The 25,852-nt window shown below is 38.4% G+C and overlaps 1 protein-coding gene across 2 annotated transcripts in view; it reads right to left on the bottom strand.

The window, feature by feature from the left end:
- The window catches only part of MYLK3 (myosin light chain kinase 3), a 45,437-nt gene extending 21,052 nt beyond the window's left edge, over window positions 1-24,385 (bottom strand). Inside the window, exon 1 of one of the 2 annotated variants that reach the window (XM_063437239.1) lies at window positions 24,237-24,385. In XM_063437239.1, the coding sequence (XP_063293309.1) occupies window positions 24,237-24,329 (93 nt within the window). In that variant the 5' untranslated portion in view covers window positions 24,330-24,385. Of the gene's footprint in view, window positions 1-1,595; window positions 2,272-24,236 lie in introns of those variants that run through there. The other variant, XM_063437238.1, reaches the window with a different exon arrangement.
- Between the last annotated feature and the right edge of the window lie 1,467 nt (window positions 24,386-25,852).

Consider the following 25,852-nt stretch of genomic DNA (forward strand, 5'->3'; position numbering starts at 1 on the left):
CAAACCAGATCAGAATTGCCCAACTGTTGCCCTATAGCTGTAAGACTACATTACCCAGAATTCTCTGACAGCAATTATTATGGGGCTTGTAATCCAACAAGAGTTGCAGTCAGGGCTGGATCAGAGCCTGGTGCTGACAATTCTGATGGGCCTAATTACAGAATCTTATCGGCAGAAAATTCTAAAACAGCCATATCTCCCAAGTGTCCTGTATCTAATGGAGGTGGTGCCGGAGGGAAATCCATAGCCCCCCACAGCTGTCTGCCTCCTGAGGACTGTTCCCTAGCATTCACTTGTTCACTCCGCTCCTTACCTTCTTACTAGAAGGCAGAAGCTCCCGGTATGCAGTCTGGGACTAAGAAAAGGTGGATGATATGAGTGTAGAATTAAGGGGACATGCCACAATGTTAGTGTGCAAAGTCAGCTTACATTCACTACTTTCATTATCAGCCAGTCCATACAGGTTTTGTTACCCTATATCCCTCGTAAATTCCCATACTTAATTCCAACTGCACAAAGCAAGCATGTGAAGAGGAGCAAAACAAAAAATACATATTTTTTGTTTTTGTTTAGTTTTATCCATGGGCCTATGCCATAAGTATGTGCCTGTAGCTTTAGCTCCATCAGCCCCTATGCCATGCTTGCAGTATCAAGATTGAACATCTCTTCTCTGGCACAATATGTCTGACACTCTGTAATAGTCATCACACTTGCTAGGTTCTGCTCTTCAGCTATAAACGGAGCTTAATCTTTTTTGTAGCTCCCTCCTAAACAAATATCCTCCAAAAACAAGTAAAAACATATCACCTTTCCATTGCTGACAGTCATTAAAAGAGCTTTGATCCTCACTGACCCCGGTAGCAACCCTGCACCCTATACCTATCCCACCATCTGCGACCATGTTAATGCTGAACATAAAAATCCAATGACACAATTAGGAGGTTGACCAGAATTATTAGACATCCTTAAGAGACAAGTCCGTTAGGTTAACTCAACTACCGCACAGACCTGCATGTAATCTCGCCTTGTATCATCGCTATCTTATGTTTTCAAATATATAGGCTTGTGCACAAGCCCAGTTGCAAACCTTTGTTAATAAACAATGTCCTTCAAAAATAAAGAATAAAAAAAAAAAAGAGCTTAGATCTTCCATTGTGAGGTGTTCCCTATACTATCATTTTGTTTTATACTACATTGTAAGTAACACAGATGAAAATATTACAATTAATTTGCACTAGATGAAGACCATGACATTTCAGTCTCAATGTGTTTTCTGTCAAGCTTTTATTTGAGTTTTGATAACTGTCTATTTAAAATCACCCTGGTGTGGCAGAGAGCCGTCCTGAAAATTACAGTAATGTTGGAATTTTTTAATTGTTTTTTTTCTTTCTTTTTTCACACGGCTTATAGCCCATGTGGATTGGTATATTTAGGTGTTCACAAGCACCTGCTGTGTATGATACATTTTAACGGTTGGATGGTGGAACAGTTTTTTTATGTCTGGAAAATATCTTCAACAAAAAACACAGAATTTTTGCAACAGTGATCCTCACAGTATGAATAAGAAAGCCAAAGTCGACTTAATGATAACAAACCTCTACAAGAGTCTCCTTTCTCCAAGGTACTGCACCCTTCAAAATGAAATCCAAGATTTTAGAATTTCTTAATGTATTTCCCACAAATTCCACCACTTTGTCCATTGTGGAGACCATTTTCTCAAGGCTGTCCAGCTTCTCCCTATGGACCAAGGAATCGTTGTGTATCCTTTTCAGCAGCCATATCAAATCCGAGCAGTGGCTGTCCTCTCTTATCTGCTGTCTGTCTTCCTTGGTGTCCATCTCTGTTTCAAGTCCTAGCGGGTAACTCGTTTGATGAAACAACGATAATTTATCCATTCCTCTTTCCAGAACATCCATCCCATGATAGACCGTTTCTAATCTTCCCAGTACATCTTCTTGGAAGTTTAACAGCTTATCCACTTTTTCATTGAGAAGGTTTAGCTTTTTGTCCATACTGTTGACCCCTGCTGGAGATTTGTTCACAATGTTTACAGGCCCTTTAGAAGATTCCAATTTGCTTTCATAGATTTTGGCCAAACAGGATGCTATGGAGTCTTGTTTACTCATGTTCTTCGACCTGTAAATGCAGTTTGTCCAAACTTAATTCATGTAATCCCTGTCCTAATTCTGTGTCTATAAGGAGATTTTATAGTCGAGGACAATCATCCACTGGTAACCGTAGAGGACTGGATGAGAGTCACATTACTTGTATGCAAACAGATTTAACTTGTGCTATCAGTCGTTTCATTGTGAGGCCTCTGAACAACTGACTAAACTTGGCATTGAACTTTTTTTGGGGGTCCTTTGACGTCACAGAGACATTTTAAATTCTTTCCTGAGTGGCTGATGATTGACAAGCATGTTAGGAATTGACAAAGCCCCCTATTAACAAAGCCTGTAGATTGAATCAAAACTATATGGCACACTTTAGTGAAACAATAGCAACAATATAATAATGATGCAGAGTGTACAGTGGAATAAAGAAGTTTTAAAACAATAGAATAACATTCTAATTGGAGACTAGTAAACGAACAATAGCATAAGCTTCACACGAAAGCTTGTCAACTTGGCTGGCACTTGTGGTTAAAAATAGACGACAATGCCAAGGATACAAAACACACAGATCTACTTCAGGACATCTTATGGAAACCAAAAATCCCGCCTACCTTTTGTGTCTGTTCCAATCACTCAGTTAAATAATCAAATGAAAGTTTTTTTAACAAATTGGCTTTACAGGGCAGCTATCGGGTGAAACTTTAAAAAAAAAATCTTCCAAAGTGCTGTGTACGTTGCGATCTTTTTTTTAAGTGTCTTTTCTATAGAACTTAGATAACAGTAGATTTACAATTCTGCATTATAAATGTGTTCTAGATTATTACCATTTCTACAAGTTTGCATCTATGGTATTTTTCAAATGAATAAATGCAATATTTTGTTGTAGTCTAAACACTGCTCAAGGAACAATATTTCTCAAACGTATCAACACGTATATTCATTACATTAACCCAGTCTGTCTGTCCATCTCTTCCGCTCAGTTTGTCTGTCTATCTATAAATATGTCATATAGCTCATGTGATTGCTAAAAAAATAAAAAAAACAAAAACGCGATGTACATTCAGTGGATTTGTTGAAAATTATATAAATATCATAAATTGCACTTTAAAAAAAATAAAATGTTTTGGTATTCACTGTTTATATATCCTCACAGTTAAAATCTGGAGAATTTTGCTTAACTTGAATTTTGAAGTCTGGTTGGAAGTTTCTGGGTATAAAAAAAAAAAAAAAATACTGCACGCACCACAACCACTGCAGCTTGTGCTAGGAGTGTCCTGTTGAATGTGTCGGCTAACCCAGTTTAACTCCTTGCAATGGAGGGGCGCCAGGGCACTCCTCGCAGCATAACGATTGTGGTTATGGTCCTTTAACCCCTTAAGGATGGAGGACGGTTCAGGACCGTCATCGGCATTTTTCCATTGCCGACCGATGACGGTCCTGAACCATCTTAACTTTAAGATGTACTTACCCGATCGCCGTCGTTTCCCCGGCGGCGATCGGCGATGCTCCCGTTGTGGGGAGACTGCCTGCAGCCCAGACAGTCTCCCCATGGCGGATTAGGACCCCTGGGGCCATGTGATCGCTCAACAGGGCGACCACATGGTCACAATAGGTGTCCATGTGTCTGCCTGCAGGGGGACTGTCTGTGCTGACAGGCAGTCTCCCTGCAACTGTAAAATCAAAGAAAAAATTAAGTTAAAGTTAATAAAAAAATAATAATTATATATGTGTGTGTATATATATATATATATATATATATATATATATATATATATATATATATATAATGTCATACTAAGTGTATTTTTATATTAATATGTACATATATTAATATAAAAATACACTTGTAATTAAATTACACACGTGTATATATATATAATATATATATATATAATAACTATATATATATATTATTATAAAATACAAATAATAAGTAATTTAAATTAAATTAAAAATGCAAAAGGGGGCGGGGCCTGACAGCCAAGATGGCCAGACGTGTTTCAGCTCAGCTCCTGCAAAACAGGGCTGAATATCACTTATTCCAACCCTATACTGCTCCAAAAATGACCCGGGCCAAGCAACAGCCTAACGCTGAGCAGAACGGGAACATAAACATGTATGCAGCCAGCCGTTTTAACCCAGTTTTCAACCGTCTGGTCGTGAGGCCTAACAAAACTGACGACCCACGGGCCGGGGGAGGTGGCCGATCTCCTGACCCGAGGCGCTCAGCGACTACCGACGATCTAGCTGCCCCGTCACCCCCCCTCTGGACCGGTGGGGGTTATCCCGGTCCCCACTGGGGAAGGACACCCCCGGCGACCATGGGATCTCCCATACCCGGGGACCGCATGGCGAACACAAGATGGCCGCCGAGCCACAGCCTCTACGAACCACAGTAGAAGCAGACAACCAGGCCTGGCGGGAAGACTTCGAAGCCAGGTTCAAGCGCATATGCCAAGCGTTCTGGCACCGCATCGAAAGCCGAAACTCACATGAGTCGCAGACCAAGAGAGCGGACACGCCGGACCGTGAAACCGAAAAGTGCACTGAGCAGAGGGCACAACCGGCGGCCCAGCCAATAAGCCGTACTGGCACGAGGAAATCTCATCCACACGTAAAGCGCCCACAGAATCGCGACCCAGCCAAACGGAAACCGAAGGTCTCGGGACAAGCGGTAAGGGACCCACTTCAGACCTGGGTTGAGGAGGAGGGGAAGCTTCGGCACAACTCACCTACCACGGGCCACATGCAGGGAGCTTGGATTAACGCACAGCCCCCCCGGAGGCAGAACACCGCTTTCCTTACTCTGGAAAGGGATGGCTTGAAGTGGCACATGTGCGGCATAGGCTGACTCTGATCTCTCCCGATTGCCGCTCCTGAACCGAACCCTAAACGAAAGTAACTGACTACAACCCCAACTTCCCTCTCAACACCTCCCCAGCCCTGCCATACAGAAGTCTTGACTGTTCAGAGCAGAGGGACATGATGAACATAACTGGGTTTCCAGCTATTACCTGTTTTTGTATTTGTTAACTTGTTTATCGCTCTAATAATGGGGTACCTGGGAGGCCACTGGTCCAATAACACCACCTGATAACCCACAGTTTATGTTAAATTTTATTTGTAACTTGACAAAATCTTGCCCATTTACCACAAAGGGTAGGGACCGGGCCTGGGGATATAGCCATACAGCTTATTGTGGGCAGGGATGCAGGCTACCTATGTTGTTCCCGTCTCTTCTACATGTTTTAAACCATACCCAGTGGAATGTTTTACAAAGCTAGATTAAGTAGTCTCACAGGCTCAGCATGTTTAAGTTTAATCTATAGGCAATTTACATGTTTTTGAATACCTCACTGTTAATATATTGGCTTACTGCGAATAAGCATGTTTTCTTTAAAAAAACAAAAAAGTGCAGCAAATCTTGACCTTATCTGCTTTAACATTGTCACTTTACCTCTTGTCATAAAGTCACTAAGAAAGCTTGTACTTAACACTGCACGTCTAAAATAAAGAATTTTAAAAAAAAATGCAAAAATAATAATAAAAATTAAAAAAATTATATCTATACGAAATTTTATTCTAACTGTATTTTGATATTAATATATATATATATTTATATCAAAATACACTTAGAATGACATTGTATATATATATCTATGTGTATATATAAATAAATAAAAAGAATACAAACTATTCATATGTCATATACAAAATTACATAAATAATTATATAAATATACACGTAGACTTCAAATATATAAATATGCATATATATTTAAATTCTACGTGCGTATTTATGTAATATTTTTACATAATTAAGTTATTTTATTGATTGAAATTTAAGGGACCTGCCTGCCAACCCAGGCCGAAAGTCCAGAGAATTTAATTTGCTATCACTGTATTTTACCCTGTAACGTTCTACGACACCCTAAAACCTGTACATGGTGGGTAATGTTTTACTTGGGAGACTTCGCTGAACACAAATCAGAGGGTAATAGGCGCTCGCTATAGTAAGTGGTGGGCAGGCAGCAGTGTACAAAACAAGGATTCCCAAAACCTTGTAAGTGAGAGTAGAAATCGGAAAAGGGGGAGTGTATACCGCGCCTAGAGGTATTGGTATAAACAATTATAAAAAATTATACATACATATAGTCGATGGAGATTTTGACAATAGATGGTAACCTCAAAATAAAAAGCAAAACATAATAGTGCAATACAGTAAATAAACAAGAAAGGTCAGATAAAGCTATACACAGTCCACTCACATGGGGATGAGCTATAACAGAGCTCAGCTGTGATGCGCCTGGACGGTATAATCCCCGTCTCGGGATATAAGGTGGTATAACTTCAGGGATATTCCAAGGTGCAGTGGTGCGTAGATCATAAAATCCAAAAGATAAAAATATGGCAGCATATGGTGAAGTAAGTACTGGTGAAGTAGTAACAAGTATAAAAGGTATTGTACTTACAATTTCTAGAGCATGTAACCTGCTCTAGTTTGGACAGCCTAGGTGGTATAATCCCCACCAAGGATATGCAGGATCCAGGGAGTAGAAGGTGATAATAATAAAGATATATATAAAAGTATAATAAAATAAGTACTTTAATATATAAAACAAACAAGTGTAATAACAAGTATAAAAGTCCACTTTACGCGTTTCGCCTCACAGGGCTTCTTCAGAAGTGTGGAGCATCTCCTTCATGGATCCGTTTTTATATGGCTGTCAATTTAGGAAAAGTTAGTTGGTGGTGTAGTGGTTTCTAGTTCCGGATTATCTGTCCTGGAACGCTCGTTTCTATTTCCGGGTTGTGTCTATGGAACGCAGGTGTCGCCAGAGTGATGACGCGGCACTCGCGTCGAACCGGAAATGACGTGGTAGGTGCGTCATTCCGGAATATTGGCCAGAATGATCGTGACGCTCAAGTGGAACGCACGCAACGTCCGAAAACAGCGTGCGTTGCGTTCCAGAGCGTCTATATGCAAATAGCTGCAATAGAAAAAATAAATATGGGCACAGTAATCTGAGTATTTAACCGCCATATTCGTTATGGGCATTTACATTTCAACGATTGTTACATTATCAAAACAATATAAAAGCAATATAAAAGTGGGGTACTTTCAGCCTCAGGGGTAATTTGATATACATATACAAATCAATATATGATGTAGCTAAAGTATGAAGAGCTACAATTGATTATAATAAATACAATAAAAACGTAAAGTTATAAATATTCTGCATAAGGCACAGAAAAATATATATATAATGTATAAATAAATAAAAATATATTATCATACAGTGAATTTCATACATAACATAACTCAAAGTACTCCTGTATTATATTATTACAGGCAGGGGTATATATATAAAACCAAAAACATGCAGAACAAGTGGGTATATAGAGGGGTGTTGATAAGTGTAAAAAAAGATCGAATGAAATGAAGAAAATTTAAAAAAAAAAAAAAAAAATGAAAAATATAAAATAAAATAAAAAGATAATATAAAAACACATGGTATAGATAAAAAACAGAATAAAATAAGCAGCTCTGTGGGCAGATTAAAAAACCAAAAAGAGCTAATAAGAAAGAGCTAATAAAAATATATATATATATAAAAAAAAAAAATATATATATATAATCATAAAAAATTATAGAGATCAAAATCTGCATTCAGCCCTTTAGGATGTAGGGTGTCGAGCTGGTATACCCACTTCATTTCTATCTGGCCGATCTTTTTGACAATATCCCCTCCCCTCCAATGTTTGTTGACTACAGCTATACCAGTAAAAGAAAGGTGCTTGGGGTCATTGTTATGTAAGCAGAAATGTGTGGGTACAGAGTGGGTTTTTAAACCTTTTTCGACATTTCTACAATGCTCTGCTATTCTTATTTTTAAGGGTCTAATAGTTCTGCCCACATACTGGAGGCCGCACGGGCACTCCAGTAGGTAAATGACATTTTTACTGTTGCATGTAATGACGTCCTTTATATTATATTTCTTGCCTGTATGATTAGATTTAAATTCTGTCACCATTCTTTTTGTTTTTTTAGTTTTCTTGCACGCTATGCAACAATTGCATTTATAAAAACCTTTGTTGTCCATAAAATTATTGGTTTTATTTGGACTATTCTTTGTAAAATTCTTAGTTAAATGCATCTTTAAATTTGGAGCACCTCTAAATACTATTTTCGGTTTATCTGGGATTATTTTTCCCAGAATTTCATCTTCTTTTAATAAGTGCCAGTGCTTGGTTAAAATTTTTTTCAGTTGTTTGTTTTTATTATTGTAATCTAAAACAATTGGTAGGGTAAAATCTGGATTTCCCTGGTTTGGCAGGGGTTTTACACAAATATTAGTGATTCAAAACAGTAAAACATATCACAGCGATGATATTGTCAGTGAAAGTGACTTTTTTTGCATTTTTCACACACAAACAGCACTTTTACTGATGATATAATTGTTGTGATAGATTTTCCAGTTTTGAAACACTAATATTTGTGTTCAGCAAAGTCTTCTGAGTATAACAGTACCCCCCATGTACAGGTTTTATAGCGGTTTTGAAAGTTACAGGGTCAAATATATGGGTCAAATATTTTTACATTGAAAATGGCCAGGTTGGTTACGTTGCCTTTGAGAGCGTATGGTAGCCCAGGAATGAGAATTACCCCCATGATGGCATACCATTTGCAAAAGAAGACAACCCAAGGTATTGCAAATGGGGTATGTCCAGTCTTTTTTAGTAACCACTTAGTCACAAACACTGGCCAAAATTAACGTTCAATTTAGTGTTTTACTTTTTTCACACACAAACAAATATAAACGCTAACTTTGGCCAGTGTTTGCGACTAAGTGGCTACTAAAAATGTCTGGACATACCACATATTGAATACCCTGGGTTGTCTACTTTAAAAAAAATATGTACATGTGGGGTGTTATTCAGCGATTTATGACAGATAATAGTGAAGTAAATGAGAGAGTGGAAAATTACAGCTAAACACAAACACCACAAAAGTGTAAAAAGATGCCTGGTCGCAAATGTACAACATCGCAAAAACAGTCCGGTCCTTAAGGGGTTAAATAATATTGGATTTAATGATTTAATCACTTAAGCCCAGTGTTCCTCTGCATTCCACCTTAATGTAACATTTATCACATTAAATGCTATTCACGTTGTGTGTTGAACACTGATACAATGCTAGCTTGATCTCACTCTATTGTGGCTCGGAATGTTATGTCAGATTCAACTGCCAATGGAGAGCGGTGAGCTCATATTCAAATAGAACAGTATGTTTGTTTACCCAATACAGTTCTTCAAGGACATGATTAATAGCCATCATGCATTATGCAATAGTGACACTAATTCTGGAAAGGTTGCAAGTGGAGAATAAATGAAAAAGATAAACAATTCCATCTGTCTTTAAATGACAGCTTTTTCATTTTTTCCACTTATTTGTGAGGGTTACTCAAGGTTTATAAGGAATAAGGTTTATTTCACTTTCTGCTTGAGCCTTTTCAAAGGTAAATTGTAACATAACAATATTTTTATTTTTTCAATTTTAAAAAATCACTAAATAATATTTGTATTTATTTTATTTTTTTATATGATTCGGAGATGTTTGACAGACAAAATTATACTCCAGAGCAATGTTCTGCCCTGAGGTTGGGACTCATCATAATTGGATTGTTAAGTGGTCAGTCCAAATTTAACTGGAATTTACTGCACCCCTAATGGGTTTGTACTGTGTTGTGCTAAGTGTAGTCAGACAATTAAAGGGACATTCCAGTCCTCTAAAGCCCGTCCAATTGCTGAACTGCTTTAGGGGATAAATACAGGTCCCTGCAGGATTATGTTATAGAAAAATAAATCAGCACTTTTATAAATCACTTTGGTAACACTTCCCAGCTGTTTCTCTCGTTGAACTATAGTCAAAACAAGAGTGAGTTCTAACTGGTTTCTCTGTGAGATACGTGGTTGGTTTGTCCCAATTCTGAGAAGCATTTGACTGGACACAGGTCATCAGTAAAGGTGGCTTCACGTGAAGAGGATCGAAGCTGAGGGGAAGAGACTCCCAGAGCTGGCATAAAGGGAATTGTAGATGATTTTAACCCTCTGAGTGCCAAGATGGAGGATGAAGGGGGCAGTAATATAAGTAGATTAAAGGGACACTCCAGGCACCCAGACCACTTCTGCCCATTGGAGTGGTCTGGGTGCCAACTCCCACTACCCTTAACCCTGCAAGTGTAATTATTGCAGATTTCATAAACTGCAATAATTACCTTGCAGGGTTAAGTCCTCCTCTAGTGGCTGTCTAAAGGTTGAGGGGCACTAGAGGGTCCTGCAGTGCCAGGAAAACAGTTGTTTTCCTGGCACTGGAGAATCCCTTTAAGAAACACCGAAATAAAAAAAATATATATATTTGTTTATTTAAATTTTTTTACTATTGTTATTTTTTTTTTTTTTTATTGGAGTGTTCCTTTAAAAGGGAAGCATCCCTATTCTGGAAATTGTACTACTGAATAATGTGTTGCACATAACCTACAACTTGTTTTAACCTTTTTTTTTTTTCGGCAGTGCTCCATTTTAATTTAAATGTCTATTAAAGATTTAGTGACGGATACAGCAATCCATTTCAGTCCTGGCACAGCTAGGCCACGCAGTGCATTGGAGGAGAGGAGACGAGACAGACTCCTAAACCATCCTTCCATGCACTGTATTCTCTGATGTTAAGCTATGTTATGTCGGATGCACAGCAATGGCGTTCTGTTAAGCCATTAAAAAAAAAAAAAAGCAGGGCAACATGAGTTAACACAGAAATCTAAATGTTTTAGCACCTGGCATCTCATAGCCAGTCAGCTCCTCAGACATGTTAATTAATAAGCATTTAACAAACTCTGTTGGGATTACATTTAATGTATTTGCTAGTCATATCTTTATTCCAAATTCCTGATTTTCTTTTTTCTTTTTTTTTTTATTCTCAAACTACCAAAGTCTCCAAGGCAAGAAAACAACCCTGTTGTCAAAGCACTAAAAACCAATTAAATATCATGGTTTGATACCGTGCACAAAAAAGCGTATGGTTCCACCCCCATATCTTGGCTGCTGTATCGAGTCGCTGTTTGCCAATATGTCGCGTTAACAAGCTGCCCTTGCAACTGTGAAAAGAAAAGTAACCCCATCGATACAGTTTGGAAACAGACCTAAGTATACCGAATAACAATTTCTAAGCAAGTTAGTGAGGCTACTTTATTATTTAACTGATCCCTGCTAATTTTAGGTGAGCTGAAGAAAATAAAATAATGGAAAGTAAAAGAAAAAGTCGATACAATGTGGATAGGGCATGCTTCACAAATTGCGATGTCCTCATATACACTGAAGTAGAATGTCATTTAATTTATAACACAATCAAAACATATGTCATGGGAACTATTAATAAATTAGCTTTGTGTTGGCAAAACGGGGGGAAAAAAGCTATACTTCAAACAGTATTGGTCTGCCACATCTTGCCATTTTCAATCAGATGTCAGATGCGACGGCTGTGCTTGTGGCATGCACAGTAAATGTTTAGACACGTCACTGTGATCCATGAAGGGAGCCTCCGGGATCCTATGCTTCTCATAGAGGAGTATTAGGGACAAGGTGCACAGTAAGTTCAGCACATTAAATCCAGTGCTTCCTGTGAGCTGCATTTGATGACGTTGGATATCCTCGTGGACATAAAACATGATATGACTGAATAAAACATGGCTGTTGCAGAGGAAGAGCCTATAGTGGCTGTCACTGTTGGCGTTTTTAACCGTGCAATGTTTTACATCACAGGGTTTAAACTAAAGGGCTCACTGCACCCACACCACGTCATGTCATTGTGACTTCACTGGTTCTTTAAAATAAAGCATTATACTCACCTTTATTCCACTGTAGTGCTTGTCTTGCTATGATCTCTGTTGCCTCTGCTCATCCTCTGGTTGAGATTATCAGTACTGATAAATGCAGCCAATCCAGTGCTTCCCAATAGGGTGCTGGAGATTTAGAGAGCATGTGCAGCAATCAGCACTCGGCACCAATTGACTCCATTCGTCTCTATGGGGATCATTTTGTGTCTCCATGCAGAGTGTGGAAACTCCACACGTCTGTTCTGTGAAGACTGCAGGACCACAACCAGGAAGCAAACAGCGACTAGAGGTGGTGCTAGGCAGCAATATAAACACTGCCTTCATTCTGCTGTGACTCCAGTACCACTATATCAAGCTCAGGGCTGCTAACAAAAATGTAGGGGACCCATTTAAATTTAGCGGACCCATACATAGCATACACAAGGTCTGCCTACAGGGCCCATCATCTTGCAGGCAATTAGAGCAGCACCCAGTACTGCCACTATCCCTCCTGCTGGCATGTACTGTGTGTAGATATTGGGGATTCGGTGTTTGTGTGAATTTGTTGTGGAGGATAGATGCTGTGTTCCATGAGGGGTGAGAGGCGAGCAAATTATTTTTTTAGGGTTTTTCCAACCTCCCTCTTTCTTACCTCTGGTCATGGAGGAGGGACATGGGTCATACGATATTCCCTGGTTAATCAGTGATATAAACACTCTCAGCCTTTACCTCCACTGTTTGCAGGCTATTCTCACAACCCCCATCACTGTGTGGTATTAGAGCATTACCGTGGTAACCTGTGGTACGTCGTGACTCATGAGAGAGAGGACCCAGTGGATGTGAAGACTGATAGTCTCCCACCCCACTTGCCATGAAAGCACTCCACGGCTCCCGGATGCGCACTTTCAGCCTGATGGTGGCCTAGATTAACCCCTTAAGGACCAAACTTCTGGAATAAAAGGGAATCATGACATGTCACACATGTCATGTGTCCTTAAGGGGTTAAGCTGTGGTTGTTCTGGTGCCTATGGTGTCCCTTTACGTTAAAAGCATAATCATACTTTTTAAGTAATCGTACCATTACTGCCCTTATTTGTTCTTCGATTACAAACAACAAAGGCCTTTTCTCCCCTCTTCAAAAGCAAAATTTTACAATAAAATATATCTATCCAGCCTGCAGACACCCAATCCATAACCAACAAGCGTGTATACACAGTCTGCACAAGCACATCCTTTTACACTGCCTTGGAAGAGTGTCCCAGAGTAGCTTAATAAATGGTTTACATTCATAGTATTATGATATGGCCAAAGTAATAGATGGTTAATCCTACTATTAATACCCAAGAAGAATTAAGAGCAAGAGATTAGCATCTCTGCTAGGCAGAGCGTAGGAGGACATTCTGTCCCTTAAATTGGGACAGAAATATAATGACCTCAAGTGATTTACACCATACCATTCATACATACCATGAGTCATGGAAAGGGAGAGCGGGGGCAGACTGTAAAGATACTGTAAGGACAGTAATAGCATGCTCCATAGGCGCCATACAATGTACTATATATTTTTAGACTGAATCCCACTCTTGGGTTACATTACAATGAAGTTAAGTTTAGATGAAACAGATTTTTGTTTTTGCTTGTTTTTGTTTATTATCTGAGCGCCTATGTTGTCAGTGGGCAAGCTTTATGGGTGTAACAGTTACGTGGGGAAGTACTCTGATTTGTTGGCTATTTAAGGCACTCAATCGTCTGGATAAACCCTTCTGCTAACTGAGAAATTCTTTATTTCTCCAGTTAGAGAGTTCAAAATTATTTTTGTTGTGTTTTTTTTTTGGGGGGGGGGGGAGGGGGGGCTTTTTACCATCCTGGTTTTTAAGCATTTTCTGCATCAGGTTTATTCGTTTTTTGTTTTTTTCCTGCAATGCTTCCATGATACTCACCAGGAATCCCTAGTCAAACACCGGGAATGTCAGACTGTTTTTGGAAAACCGAAGAAAGAGCCTGGGCACACTGATTAGTTTCCCAAAAAAGGCAGTATTTAGGGAAAAAAAGTACAACAGTGTTTCTGCTTTATTATTCAATTTTATAAAGGCTCAATATATGAGCTAAACCACTTTGTGTACTTTGTTTCCTGAATTGAGACTGCGTTTTTGGGCATTATTTGGTAACTGATCAAATGTAGCTATAACATCCTGACGCAATAGAACTTAAGTAATTCTGAAAAAGTACATTATTTACAGAACGCGTTGACCTGTCCACTATTTGTGTGTGTTAGTCAACAATATATTTTTGACAATGAGACACAAGGTCTTCATACATTTGTTTATATAAAGGAGAAACCACTTGGTGTACCCAGGCTTTCTCTTCTGTTTAGCATTTTTGGGATTCGCCCCCCTTACTGGAGCACCCTTGTGGGGAATCTGATTGGCAACTTGTGCACTCTCATCTGTATTTTCTGCAGTGTTTGAAAAACCGAGAGTCTCTATAGTCTTTCATTCAGGCTCCAGTAGAAGCCATGTGGCAGCCTCAATGTTTCGGGTCAGTGTGGCTCCTATCTTTCTGTTACATTCTGCTTACTAGCCTTAACCCTATTCTGTGTGTTAGGGTCTCCCGATCCTGATAGGGAATGAAGCAGGGAAGACCACAGTGACTGTGGTCCCTGCCTACTACATGCAGGGATAAAGTTTTTCTATTTTTTTTTACATAAATAATTTTTTTTTAAAAAGAAAAAACTTTTTTCAAAATGTTATGAAAGCATTATTATATTAAAGGGAAACTATAGACACAAAATCAACTAGCTTAAGGGAGTTGTTTTGGTGAATAGATCATGCCTCTGCAGTCTTACTGCTCAGTACGGTGCTATTTAGGAGTTAAATCAATCACTTTGTTTATGCAGCCCTAGTCACACCTCCCTACATGTGACTTACGCAGCTTTCCTAAACACTTCCTGTAAAGAGAGTGCTAGTGTTTATACCTCCTTTATTGCACAGTCTGTTTATTTAGAATTCATCTCCTGCACTGTTAATTGCCTAGAACCTACAGGAGTGTGTGATTAAAGTTCAATTTACAGAGCAGTAGATAAAAACTTCTAAAGTAAGTTAGTAGCTGATTGAACGTGAAACCATTTTTTCATGCAGGCTGTGTAAGTCACAGACAGGCTAGGACTGCATGAACAGAAACAAAAGTGATTTAACTTCTAAATTGCAGAGAAGTGAGTCTGCAGGGACATTATCTATACACCAACATTTCTTCAATCAGCTAAAGTTGTTTTGATGCCTACTACAGTGTACTTTTAAAAATAGTTTTGAGATGACAGTTGCCCTTTAAATTATTGCTATCATATATCTATACTCTCACTGTATAATCACCTAACATTTACATTATTTACTTTGGAACGTTCTTTTAAACTTACTTGGCTTCTTCAATATTATTTTCTTATAAATAGCAAACAAATCGAGAAAATAATCAAACAAAAGGCCTTCCATTTCCAGTTTGTGACAAGCAGAAACCTTACTGCTTCTTGGAATATTCCCTCACCCATCCATTTTCAGCAAGCATAGCGTAGGGCTTGGTTGTTACAACATTTGACTATTTGACTTTTGTTTTGAAGGTGGCTGACCTCATACACTGCCCAATCATCCTGTCATCCTGCCTGGTGCCATGTGCAAAGTAGGTGATGTGCTTAATGTTAAGTTGTGCCTCCATTATGAAAATATTACCGTTGTGGGCCCTTTAAATATCGGGGCTTCTGCAAGCTTTTTGCTGTGCACATAATAAAGCTCAAATATCATCCCAAATGTCACCTTTTTATTCATACAGATCATTAAAACAAGCAACGTTCTTTCGAATAATAAAGAAATACATATGAATGAGGTATAAATAAGAAAATCTTCGAGTGGCCAGGTCTTTGCATTATACTGTACACTGCTGTTTAACCCGTGTTTAGACCATATTAGGAATATTAAACCTAAATTAAAGCCTTATAAGAAAGAGGTAGGCCTTAGCCTTCTTTTGTTTCCTTTCTGTGTGCTGTTCTAGATGTATAGAGCATAGTTTGAAGGTGACTCCAGTGTTTACATTGAAATACGCTAATGATCAGTGTTACTTTGAAGTTCAAAACATAGGAGAAAGGATCAGAATACATTCTAATTACCATCATCGCTACAAAACCATTGAGTCTTTGGTTTCACGTTCGATAGAACTAAGTGTCCTCTTTATCTACTTGCTTTTAAGAACCAGTGTAATGACAAGCCTTAAAGAATGGTGTTTTGAAGCAAATTCTTTTCTTTCTCCATGTACAATGTGTCAGAAGTTCGCAATTAAGTACTGACAGAGATATGTCCGTGTTCGTATTGCTTCAGGAAACCGCTCACCCAAAAAATCTGAAGACCATAATGAGATGCAATCCTAACAGAGTGACACTTTGAAGTTGTGATAATGAACCTAATGAGGTATGGCTTTTAATATAACCTTTTGAGTTCCAGGTTACTTCCTGATGAATGTAGTTTTGTCACCCATGCAAGACACATAGTGACGCTTCAACGGGGGGGGGGGGGGTAAAAGGGGGTACAAGTATTGGTTTAAAAGCAAAGTTTGGTATTTAACACTGTTATAGTGGCTATGTGATTCTTTACTGTGAAATGCGTTGGTTGGACCAAAAAAGGTATGAGAGTTGGGTAGCGGTTTGTCAAAATATGCTGCTTTCTGATGCAGCTGGGGAACTGCAAATCACTGTATGTATAAGTAGCACTACGAATGATTATTGGATTAGCTATTAGGGATCACATGTCACCTTACAATGAATATTATGTTAATACAGATTTCTATATTCACAGAATAGGACTCAACTAAGCAGTGTTAAAACAAATACACTTAGCTGCTTATGTTATACATTGTTACCTCAGTTTACAAACGCCTCGTTTAACATAATTTTCGGTTTACAAATGAAAATCCATTGAAAATAATGCCTCTGTTTACAATTTTTTTTTTTCGCAATTCAAAGCAAGTTTCCCCTAGGATGCAATGCACCTGGGAGGTTTATAGCACGGACCCCTGCATGCTGGTGTCTGTGGGTAGCACGTGGCATCGAGTGTGGAGGTGTTGGAGCGGCTTTTGCATCGAGTTTTGGAGCCATTCTGGGAATTGTTTGCAGTTGTTTTGGGACTTTTTGGTGCATTTCTCAAGCTGTGGAAAGGTAGGGAGCTGAGCTTCGTCGTTTGCTTGCCTTTTACTGTGTTCTGCATTGTGGGTTGGTTTCCATGCCAGCTCATTTTGACTTTTTTCTGACATCCAGAACAGATTCACTGGTTTTCAATGCATTCCTATGGGAAACCGCGTTTTGTTTTACAAATTTTTCACAATAAAAAACGTCCCGTAGAACGCATTGTATTCGTAAACCGAGGTACCACTGTACCTGTGTTTGCAAATATGCTAATAAATATAAGAACTAGGAACCCAAATGAAAATGTTAATATTTTTGGGTTTTAGAACTGTAAGACATTTTTTTTTTTTTTTTTTTTTTAACTAAACACCATATTGTAGTGAATTGAAAACAGACTTGCAACATATCGGTGAAACATAGCCCTGTCGTGACTACAGATAATTTGGACTTTTTTGTCCAAATCAGCATTTTACTTAAAATATGCAATTTTGATTTTAGTTCTTTACTGATTTCTGTTTAGTTAATAAAACCCCTTTAAACTGAACTTCCACTGTAGGTGTAGAATTGTATATTTTAGAATGTATGCTTTGATGGTATGTGAGTGCCATATTTTGACAGGTATACAGAGATTTTTACATTCTTGTGTTTGTCCTTACTGTGTGCCGAAGGCAAGAAAAGATGATGATGACTATAAAGGCCGCTTGTGTTTTGCAGTCAAAGGTTAGATGATATTTTATTGCACGGAGTGCAAACTACACCGGTTCGAAAGGGGACACCGCCTTTCTTTACATTGCACTACTGAATAAAACGTTGAAAATGATCTATAACTTTTTCATGTGATCTGGTTTTCTTTCATACCAGTATTAGCAACTGACATCAAAGTCCAAACAGGCCAAAGTAATTTGAGGGGATATCTTCTAAATTAGTAAAACAATCATTCAAGAGAGTGTTCTTTTAAAGGAACAGTGTAGGCACTATAACCACTTAATCTGATTGAATTGGTTATAGTGCCTGGAGCCCCACGGCACTGTCCCTCCATTCATTGTTAAATGTATTTCTGAACAGTTTATCACTAAATAAGTGTCTCTAGCCACCCACAGCCTGGTCCCGAGTGGAGGTATGGCTAATTTAGAGATTACTCTTCTCCTTCTAGTCATACCAATTCATACCAGCAGTGGGAGCTGTAATAGGTTGAGAGTGTTCAGCTGACACTTCAGCCATTGCTGCTCAGAGTAATGCTGCCTCGTTAACCCAAGCAGCACAAAGGGGACTCTGATTCAGAATTGAAGGGACACTATAAGCAATAAAACTACTACAGCTTAATGAAGCAGTTTTGGTGTACATATTATGCCCCTGAAGTCTCACTGCTCAATTATGTACTATTTAGGAGTTAAATCACTTTGTTTAAGCAGACCTTCCCTGCCTTTGACATACACAGTGTCCCTACAAATTTCCTGTAAATAGCTTCCTTTATTGCACATTCAGTTTCATGTAGAATTTCTTATCTCCTGGTATGTTCATGGCATCCTGTGTGTGATTAACATTTAATAAACAGAGCAGGAGATGCAAACTTCTAAAGTAAACACACTGTGCTGTCACATCTGATTAAAAATGAGACCATGTTTTCATGGACGCTGTGTGAGTCAAAACAAAAGTGATTTTATTAAGAAAGTCTACATTAACCCCTTAAGGACACACGACATGTGTGACATGTCATGATTCCCTTTTATTACAGAAGTTTGGTCCTTAAGGGGTTAAACAGAATGTGCAATAAAGGGAGCTATTTACAGGAAATTTGTAGAAACAGGGATATGTCACAGGCAGGGGAGGTTGGCTAGGGATGCATAAATAAAGTGATTTAACTCCTAAATGGCAGAGAATTGAGCAGTAAGACTGCAGGGGCATGATCTATACACCAAAACGCCTACATTAATCACATAAACCACTTTAGATTAAAGTATGCCCTTACAGCATTAAAAATGGTTTAATGCTGAATGGAAGGACGGCATCAGGGGACTGCAGGCACTATAACCACTTCAATAAGATGTAGCCATTACAATACTTACAGTGTCCATTTATGAAAGCAACCCTTAATTAGGCATACCTAGCAAGTTATCTAGTCACATACATGTAATTTGCCCTAAATACATAACTAACCATGCATACACATACATAACTTGCCACCAACCTAATTAGCAACATTCTAGACACAATATTAATACACAATATATACAAAATTTAACATAGAACAGGTAGGAAATATATAATCAACCTTAACACGTGCATTCTGTCTTGAGGTATGTAGAGAGGGATCTCTTAAAGGACTTTAGGCTTGGGGAAGATTTTAAAGTGTGCGGAGATCGTTCCACAATTGCGGCGCTGGTACTGGATCAGAAGTTATAGGAGGTGGGAACAGCCGAGGAGAGCATTTTGCTCACGTATGGTGGGAGTTTCCCAGAAAAGATCTTAAACACAAGGCTGGAAAGATGAAGGGTGCGTCTGGATTCCAGGGACAGCCAGTTTAGTTCTTTAGCATGTCACAATGGTGGGTCCTGTAATTACATTGTATCACAAATTGGCTGAATGAGTTATACAATGTATTGAGTTTATTAATGTGGGATTGCGGGGCAGATGCTTATATTACATCCCCTTAATCAATTATTGGCATCAGCATTTGCTGTACAATCTTTTCCTTTACTGTAGGGCTTAGGCAGGATTTGTTTCTGTACAGGGCACCTGGTTTTGGATAAAGTGTAGATGCAAGTTTTTCTATGTGGAGGCCAAAAGATAGATTGGGGTTTAACAACATACACAGGTATATGAAAGAGTAAACTGCGGTCAGTGTGCTATTTGAATTTGTTTTGATGGATAGGTGGGAATTGTGTCATTTGTGTAAATTAGGTACTGTTCCAAAGATCATTGTGACAGTTTTGTCAGTGTTTAGGAAGAGTTTGTTTTTTGCGATCCACTTTTCTACCTCTGTAAGCTGGTCTTGGAGCACAGCCTCAAGCTGCGGTAGATCGGATTTGCTTGCATAGATTACGGTGTCGTCTGCGTACATGTGTAAATTTGAGGATTTGCAGACATTAGGCAGATCATTTAGAAATAATGTAAATAGTAGGGGGCCGAGATTGGAACCTCGGGAAACACCACATGTGACTGGGAGAGGGAGGGAGTCGCTGTCAGAAATGGACACATATTGCGAGCGATCCGATACATACGATCAAAACTAGGTTAGCGAACAATCACCATTACATGTGTTTTTGAGTTTGTGCAGTAGAATGTCATGGTCTACTGTGTCAAAGGCCTTTGCAAAATCAAGGAAAATAGCTCCAGTTAGGTATCCTTGTTCCATGCCAGTTTGGATGTCATTGCAAACTTTTAAGAGGGCAGTTGTAGTGGAGTGATTCTGGCGAAAGCCCGATTTATCAGGGGTCAAGAGTTTGATTGTTGGTAATACTCACATTGTTGCGTACGGACACATTTTTCTAAGAATTTTGACAATACTGGGAGCAATGATATTGGGCGATAGATAGAAACCAAAGTAGTGTCACCACTTTTATGGATAGGCACTACTCTCACAGTCTTCCAAAGTTTGGGTATGTATCCAGATACCAAGGATTCGTTAATTAGGGTTGTGACGGGTTTAGCAATTGCCGGCGCACTGAGCTTCAACAGCATTGCTGGGATCTGATCAGGTCCAGACTGTTTTTTCATTTTTAGATTATTAAGGTGTTTTTTTTTAATGACACTAATAGGTACAGGTCTAACAATGAACTTGTCTATATTGGGCCTTTGCAAATTTAGTGAGGCCTGATCCACATTTGTAGTTTCAGGATTCGTGTTATTTATTAGCTTGGCTATCTTAAACTGATAAAACACATTGTATCAGGTTGTACCAGGGGTTCTCAACCTTGTCCTCAAGGACCCCCTACCAGTCCAAGGTTTAGGGATTACCTGGGTGTGTCTAAGGTGTTTAGAAAAAGAAAAAAAACACCTTAGAGTCTAAGGTGTTTTTTTCCCTTTTTCTAAACACCTTAGACACACCCAGGTAATCCCCAAATCCTGGACTGCTAGGGGGTCCTGAGGACTGGGTTGAGAACCCCTGGTTATACCATGATGAAGTCTCTAAGAACTAAATACACAGGCCGTAAAAATGATTTTGTAGACGTAGATGGTTTTTATACACAGCAAAGCACAACAGATCTCCCAATCATATTTACTAATGTGTGAATTGTTTGGACTTCAAAGTTAATTTTACATTTTAGGGAAAAGTCGTCAAACTGCAAACACAGCTGACAGTCCGATTGTTTTCTTTTTGACTATTTTGATTTGAAATGCAGTTTGTTTTCCCAGAGTGTCACAATTCAGTAAATAACCCAGTATATATATATATTTATAATCAGACAACAAAATAGCTAAATTCACCCGAAATGTAAGAAAACCTTTGCAATACTGCGTAAACTGTGTAAACAAATTATTATATTCCAATTATTACACTTAAAGGTTGATTTGGATCTTTCATAATTCCATTCCTACAGGGAAACCACTAAACCATAGAATGTAATAGCAGATGAAAATTGTTCAACCTGTTTCGTAATTCATTGTACAACTTCCAACTAATTCTAGTAGTTTGTACAAACTCTTTCATAGAAACCCATGGGAGAGCTTTTACAGGTGAATTAGGGCACGTGAGACATGCACACTCTGTACAAGATCCTGTCCAGGCTGTAGTAGTCATTGTATCGTGCAGTGGTGTCTCACAGTGAGTGGGCAGGCATATAGCTACAATATTGTTTGCCAATAGCAGATATCACATAGGATTTACAAGGCAGCTCATTACACTATAGCAGGCTTCCCCAAACTCCGGCCCTCTAGATGTTGCTGAACTACAACTCCCATGATTCTCAGCCTATTTCATTCATAGAATCATGGGAGTTGTAGTTCAGCAACATCTGGAGGGCTGGAGTTTGAGGAAACCTGCACTTTAGTATGAAGCACATGTATTTAGAGTATTTGTACGTTCCCTTTAATTGTGTCAATTTCGATGGGATCTTCATCATGATTGATTACACTCATCAGGTTATGAATTGTATTCATGACTTGGCATTCTTATTCATGCAAACACAATTTAGAGATTCCTGGGAAAAGTAACACATCTACCTTCATTTCCCAATCTGTATGAAAGGGACTATACTAAAATATCTGGTTAAACGTTCTATGTTCCCACGGATCATATGCACATCATGTTGATAGATTGTGCTAGATCAAGGAAGCTTTTAAGCCAACAAATGAGATTTATCTAAGTTGCCTTTGAGCAATGATACACACATGTAATTTATCATTATTGGCATTATACAGAATTCCGCAGCATTTTAGAATTTTATAAAAGGGGGAAATTTAACAATAAATGAAACCATTACAAAATGTTACAGGAACAATAGGTTGATGAGGACCCTTCTCAAATAAGACAAACAAATTGTAATGGCAGTGCACTTGTTATAAATACAAAAATTTAAATTATTGGACAGTTTACGGTGGCTCAGCCATCCTGACCTAATTTCAGAATATTTGTGAAATACTGATTTTGACTGCATTGGAGTTTTATTGAACATCCAACACAATCAAAGATCTCATACGAAAAAGTAAGGACCGCCTTTGTCTTCTATGTAAGCTTGAAGTTGACAATTTGACAAAAGACAGAGCTTTCTTTATCAAGTTTTGTCAATTCTCACAGCGTAGCTATCTGTGGAAAACAGGCATTTTCTCATGCGTTGTGAGATATATATAACACTACGTGGCACAATAGGTTATAGGGCTGGCATACATTATTTTCCAAGGCTGCTTTATATTCCCAGTCCGGCCCTGGTCATTACACAATAGGCAAAAATACATTTTTTTAAATGACAGAGCAGTTTTAATGACCTGGGTGGATATTATAAACCTGCACCTTGTACAGCGTGTAACCAAGTATGAATTTGATAATTCAAAATCAATTTCAAATTCTATGCCATAAAAGCCAATTTAAAACTTAAACTTCCATAAACGGTAACAAATATGGCGGCCTCCAAACCCAAGCAATCTGAAGTGCTTTACGTGTTTGGAGTGTCCCTTTAAACCTCAGGTCTGACTCAAGGCTTTTGCCAAAGTTTGAAATTCAATCAACACTGAATTGTAAATCAAACTGGAAAATGTGGCCAAAAAGTGCTGATATTCGTAGCATGTTGCAATTCCGCTACAAGCACAGCTTGCTTTCAATTCACTCTAATTCAGTGTGAATAAATGCCATAAGTTCTTTCATAGCAGTGTACATTGTCCGCATTCCAATGTGAATTTAAATGTAGAACATTCTTCCTTCTAGCCTGCATTGGCCTAAGATTTCGAACTCCCTTTGAATTCCTGACAATTAACACTTTGCTGTTGGTTCCGTTTCTTCCTCCTCTTTCTTGATGAGAGCCTCTCTATCCTGCCTAGTTATATTAATCTTCACCTGATACTATACTTAGAAAATTATTCACTAAATGTCAAACTGTAGAAAATTGAAAACTAAACTGCTAAATTTAGGCAATAATAGCAGTTTCACTGCTTTTGTCACAGTTTGGATATTTAAAGCTAAATTAAAAAAAAATGTTTGAATGTGCTAGAAATCTATGTCTTGTGATTAAACCTCAGTTCATGACCTATTTCAGTACACCTAGTTCAACGTATTTAGAAGTTAAACCACCCTCTGCTATCAGTATCTACTAACGAGTTGTCAGGCCTGCCATGTTTTTATGGCAGTTATACCTATTGATCAACAGAAAAGAAAGGTTCTCCTGTAAAATGTAGAATTACAATTCTGTAGGATGTAAAAAAAAAATCATAATTCCACGAGGACATTGGCAGCATATGAAATTCTACATACTAGGGCAGCACTCTTCATACGCTGATCTTTAATGACAACAAATTAAATATGTTCACAAAAACATGGTAGAACTTCCCACTAAATCTATTGCAATTCTGAAAGGTAGACGGAGGCATCCGAACAGCAGCATACCTTGTATACAACATTATGCAAGCTAAGAAGCAGATATATGATCTGACACATTACCCCAAATCTCTTAATGTAATCGGAGACACTGAATCCTCCCGTCGCTAGCCGGATAGATCGATGAAGCGTAGATTCTTGATATAAAGTCCCCATTTTCTGTGTGTGCCATCCGTCACAACTAGCCGAAAATCCACTGCGAAACCGAGACTTCCAGGCTTGGAGACAGCGTTTGCGAGATAACCCAGGAATGTCTTTATCGGACTTTCCAGTTGGCGTCCGTGACATGTCATTGCTTATCTCCTGCAAAGCGGAATCTTGCTTCCTGCAACATGTTCGTCATGAGAATAGGCAGAGCTTGCTAAATTGTTACCCCCCCCTTTTTTTTTTTTTTTTTATAATAATAAACAAAGGTGTGTGTGGGGTTAAATACAAACCCTCCTGGGAGTCACAACACCATTTAATCAGTCGTTTATTTTTACAGTGGATGATCACCAGTACTTGGTAACAGATTTGTTTTATTCTCTAATATAATTGACAGTATAGGAGAGTACCAGAATTTATATTTCCCTAGTATAGGGGCATTCTGGAAAAGTCCCGCAACACAGGCAAGTACTGGAACATTTATTCTTCTAGTATACAAGAGTTCCAAATCTTCTTCATTCCCCTCCTTTGAGTTTTCCAGAACCATTATTCTTAGAGTATGGAAACATTCTGGAATATATAATCCCTTTCTACAGAAATGTTTCTTGAAGTTTCATTCATCTACAATAAGAGAGAGTTCCAGAACCTTAATTCGTCAAGAATAACAGAGTTCAAATCCCCCTGTATCTGACCCCTCTGGATCATATCTCTTAGTACTGGAAACGACCGGACTCTTTATGCTTCTTGTACTGCGGAGCTCTGGACCAGTTTTTCACCTGGTATAGTAGTCTTCCTGGAACATAGCCTTAGTATAGGGACATTCTAGAACCTTTACTCTTTCAGCATAGGAGTGCTTTGGGACTTTTTTTTTATTACTTCAAGATACAAGGATTCTGTGGACTGTAAAAGAGGCAATGCTGAAACCAAAGCCTAAAACACAAATTATCAGGGTTATTCACTAAGGTGAGAATTCAAGGTGCAAATAGCCAAACTGAACAAATGATCTGCCATCTAGACTTCCAGTTCAGCTACTCTGGCCTTAAATTTCAAATTCACCTGAATTCCCTCTAAATTCTCACCTATTTTTTTATTTTATTTTTTTAAATACTGATTTTTTTTTACATCAGCAATTTTAATCATTTTACATCGCTCTAATCTAAAAAGTTGGGGAATACATACATAATCCATGGATAATAGACGAAACATCGATTCCTAACAAAACAGTACATAAAACTTAATATAATAAAAATCTTACAACAGACAAAGTTAAACAATAAGGATGCTGTCTCTTGAAAAAAAAAAAAGGCTAATTTCTTTGTGCCGAAACGTTGGGGTTGTACTTTTTCACGTGTCCAACTCAACAAGTTTTATGCAAGTTCAGCTGTTTATTGTCAGGACTGACTACCGTTATTAGCCTTTGTCATTTATGTGTTGTTTTTGTGTACTATAACATTATTGTTTTTGAGTATGGCTTATGTTAACTTTTGTTTGTCCGTTTAGGGATTGCTTCTTTAAGATAGCACCCATTAGTTTTT

Source organism: Pelobates fuscus, chromosome 12, assembly GCF_036172605.1.
Source record: "Pelobates fuscus isolate aPelFus1 chromosome 12, aPelFus1.pri, whole genome shotgun sequence".
Classification (NCBI taxonomy): Eukaryota; Metazoa; Chordata; class Amphibia; order Anura; family Pelobatidae; genus Pelobates; species Pelobates fuscus.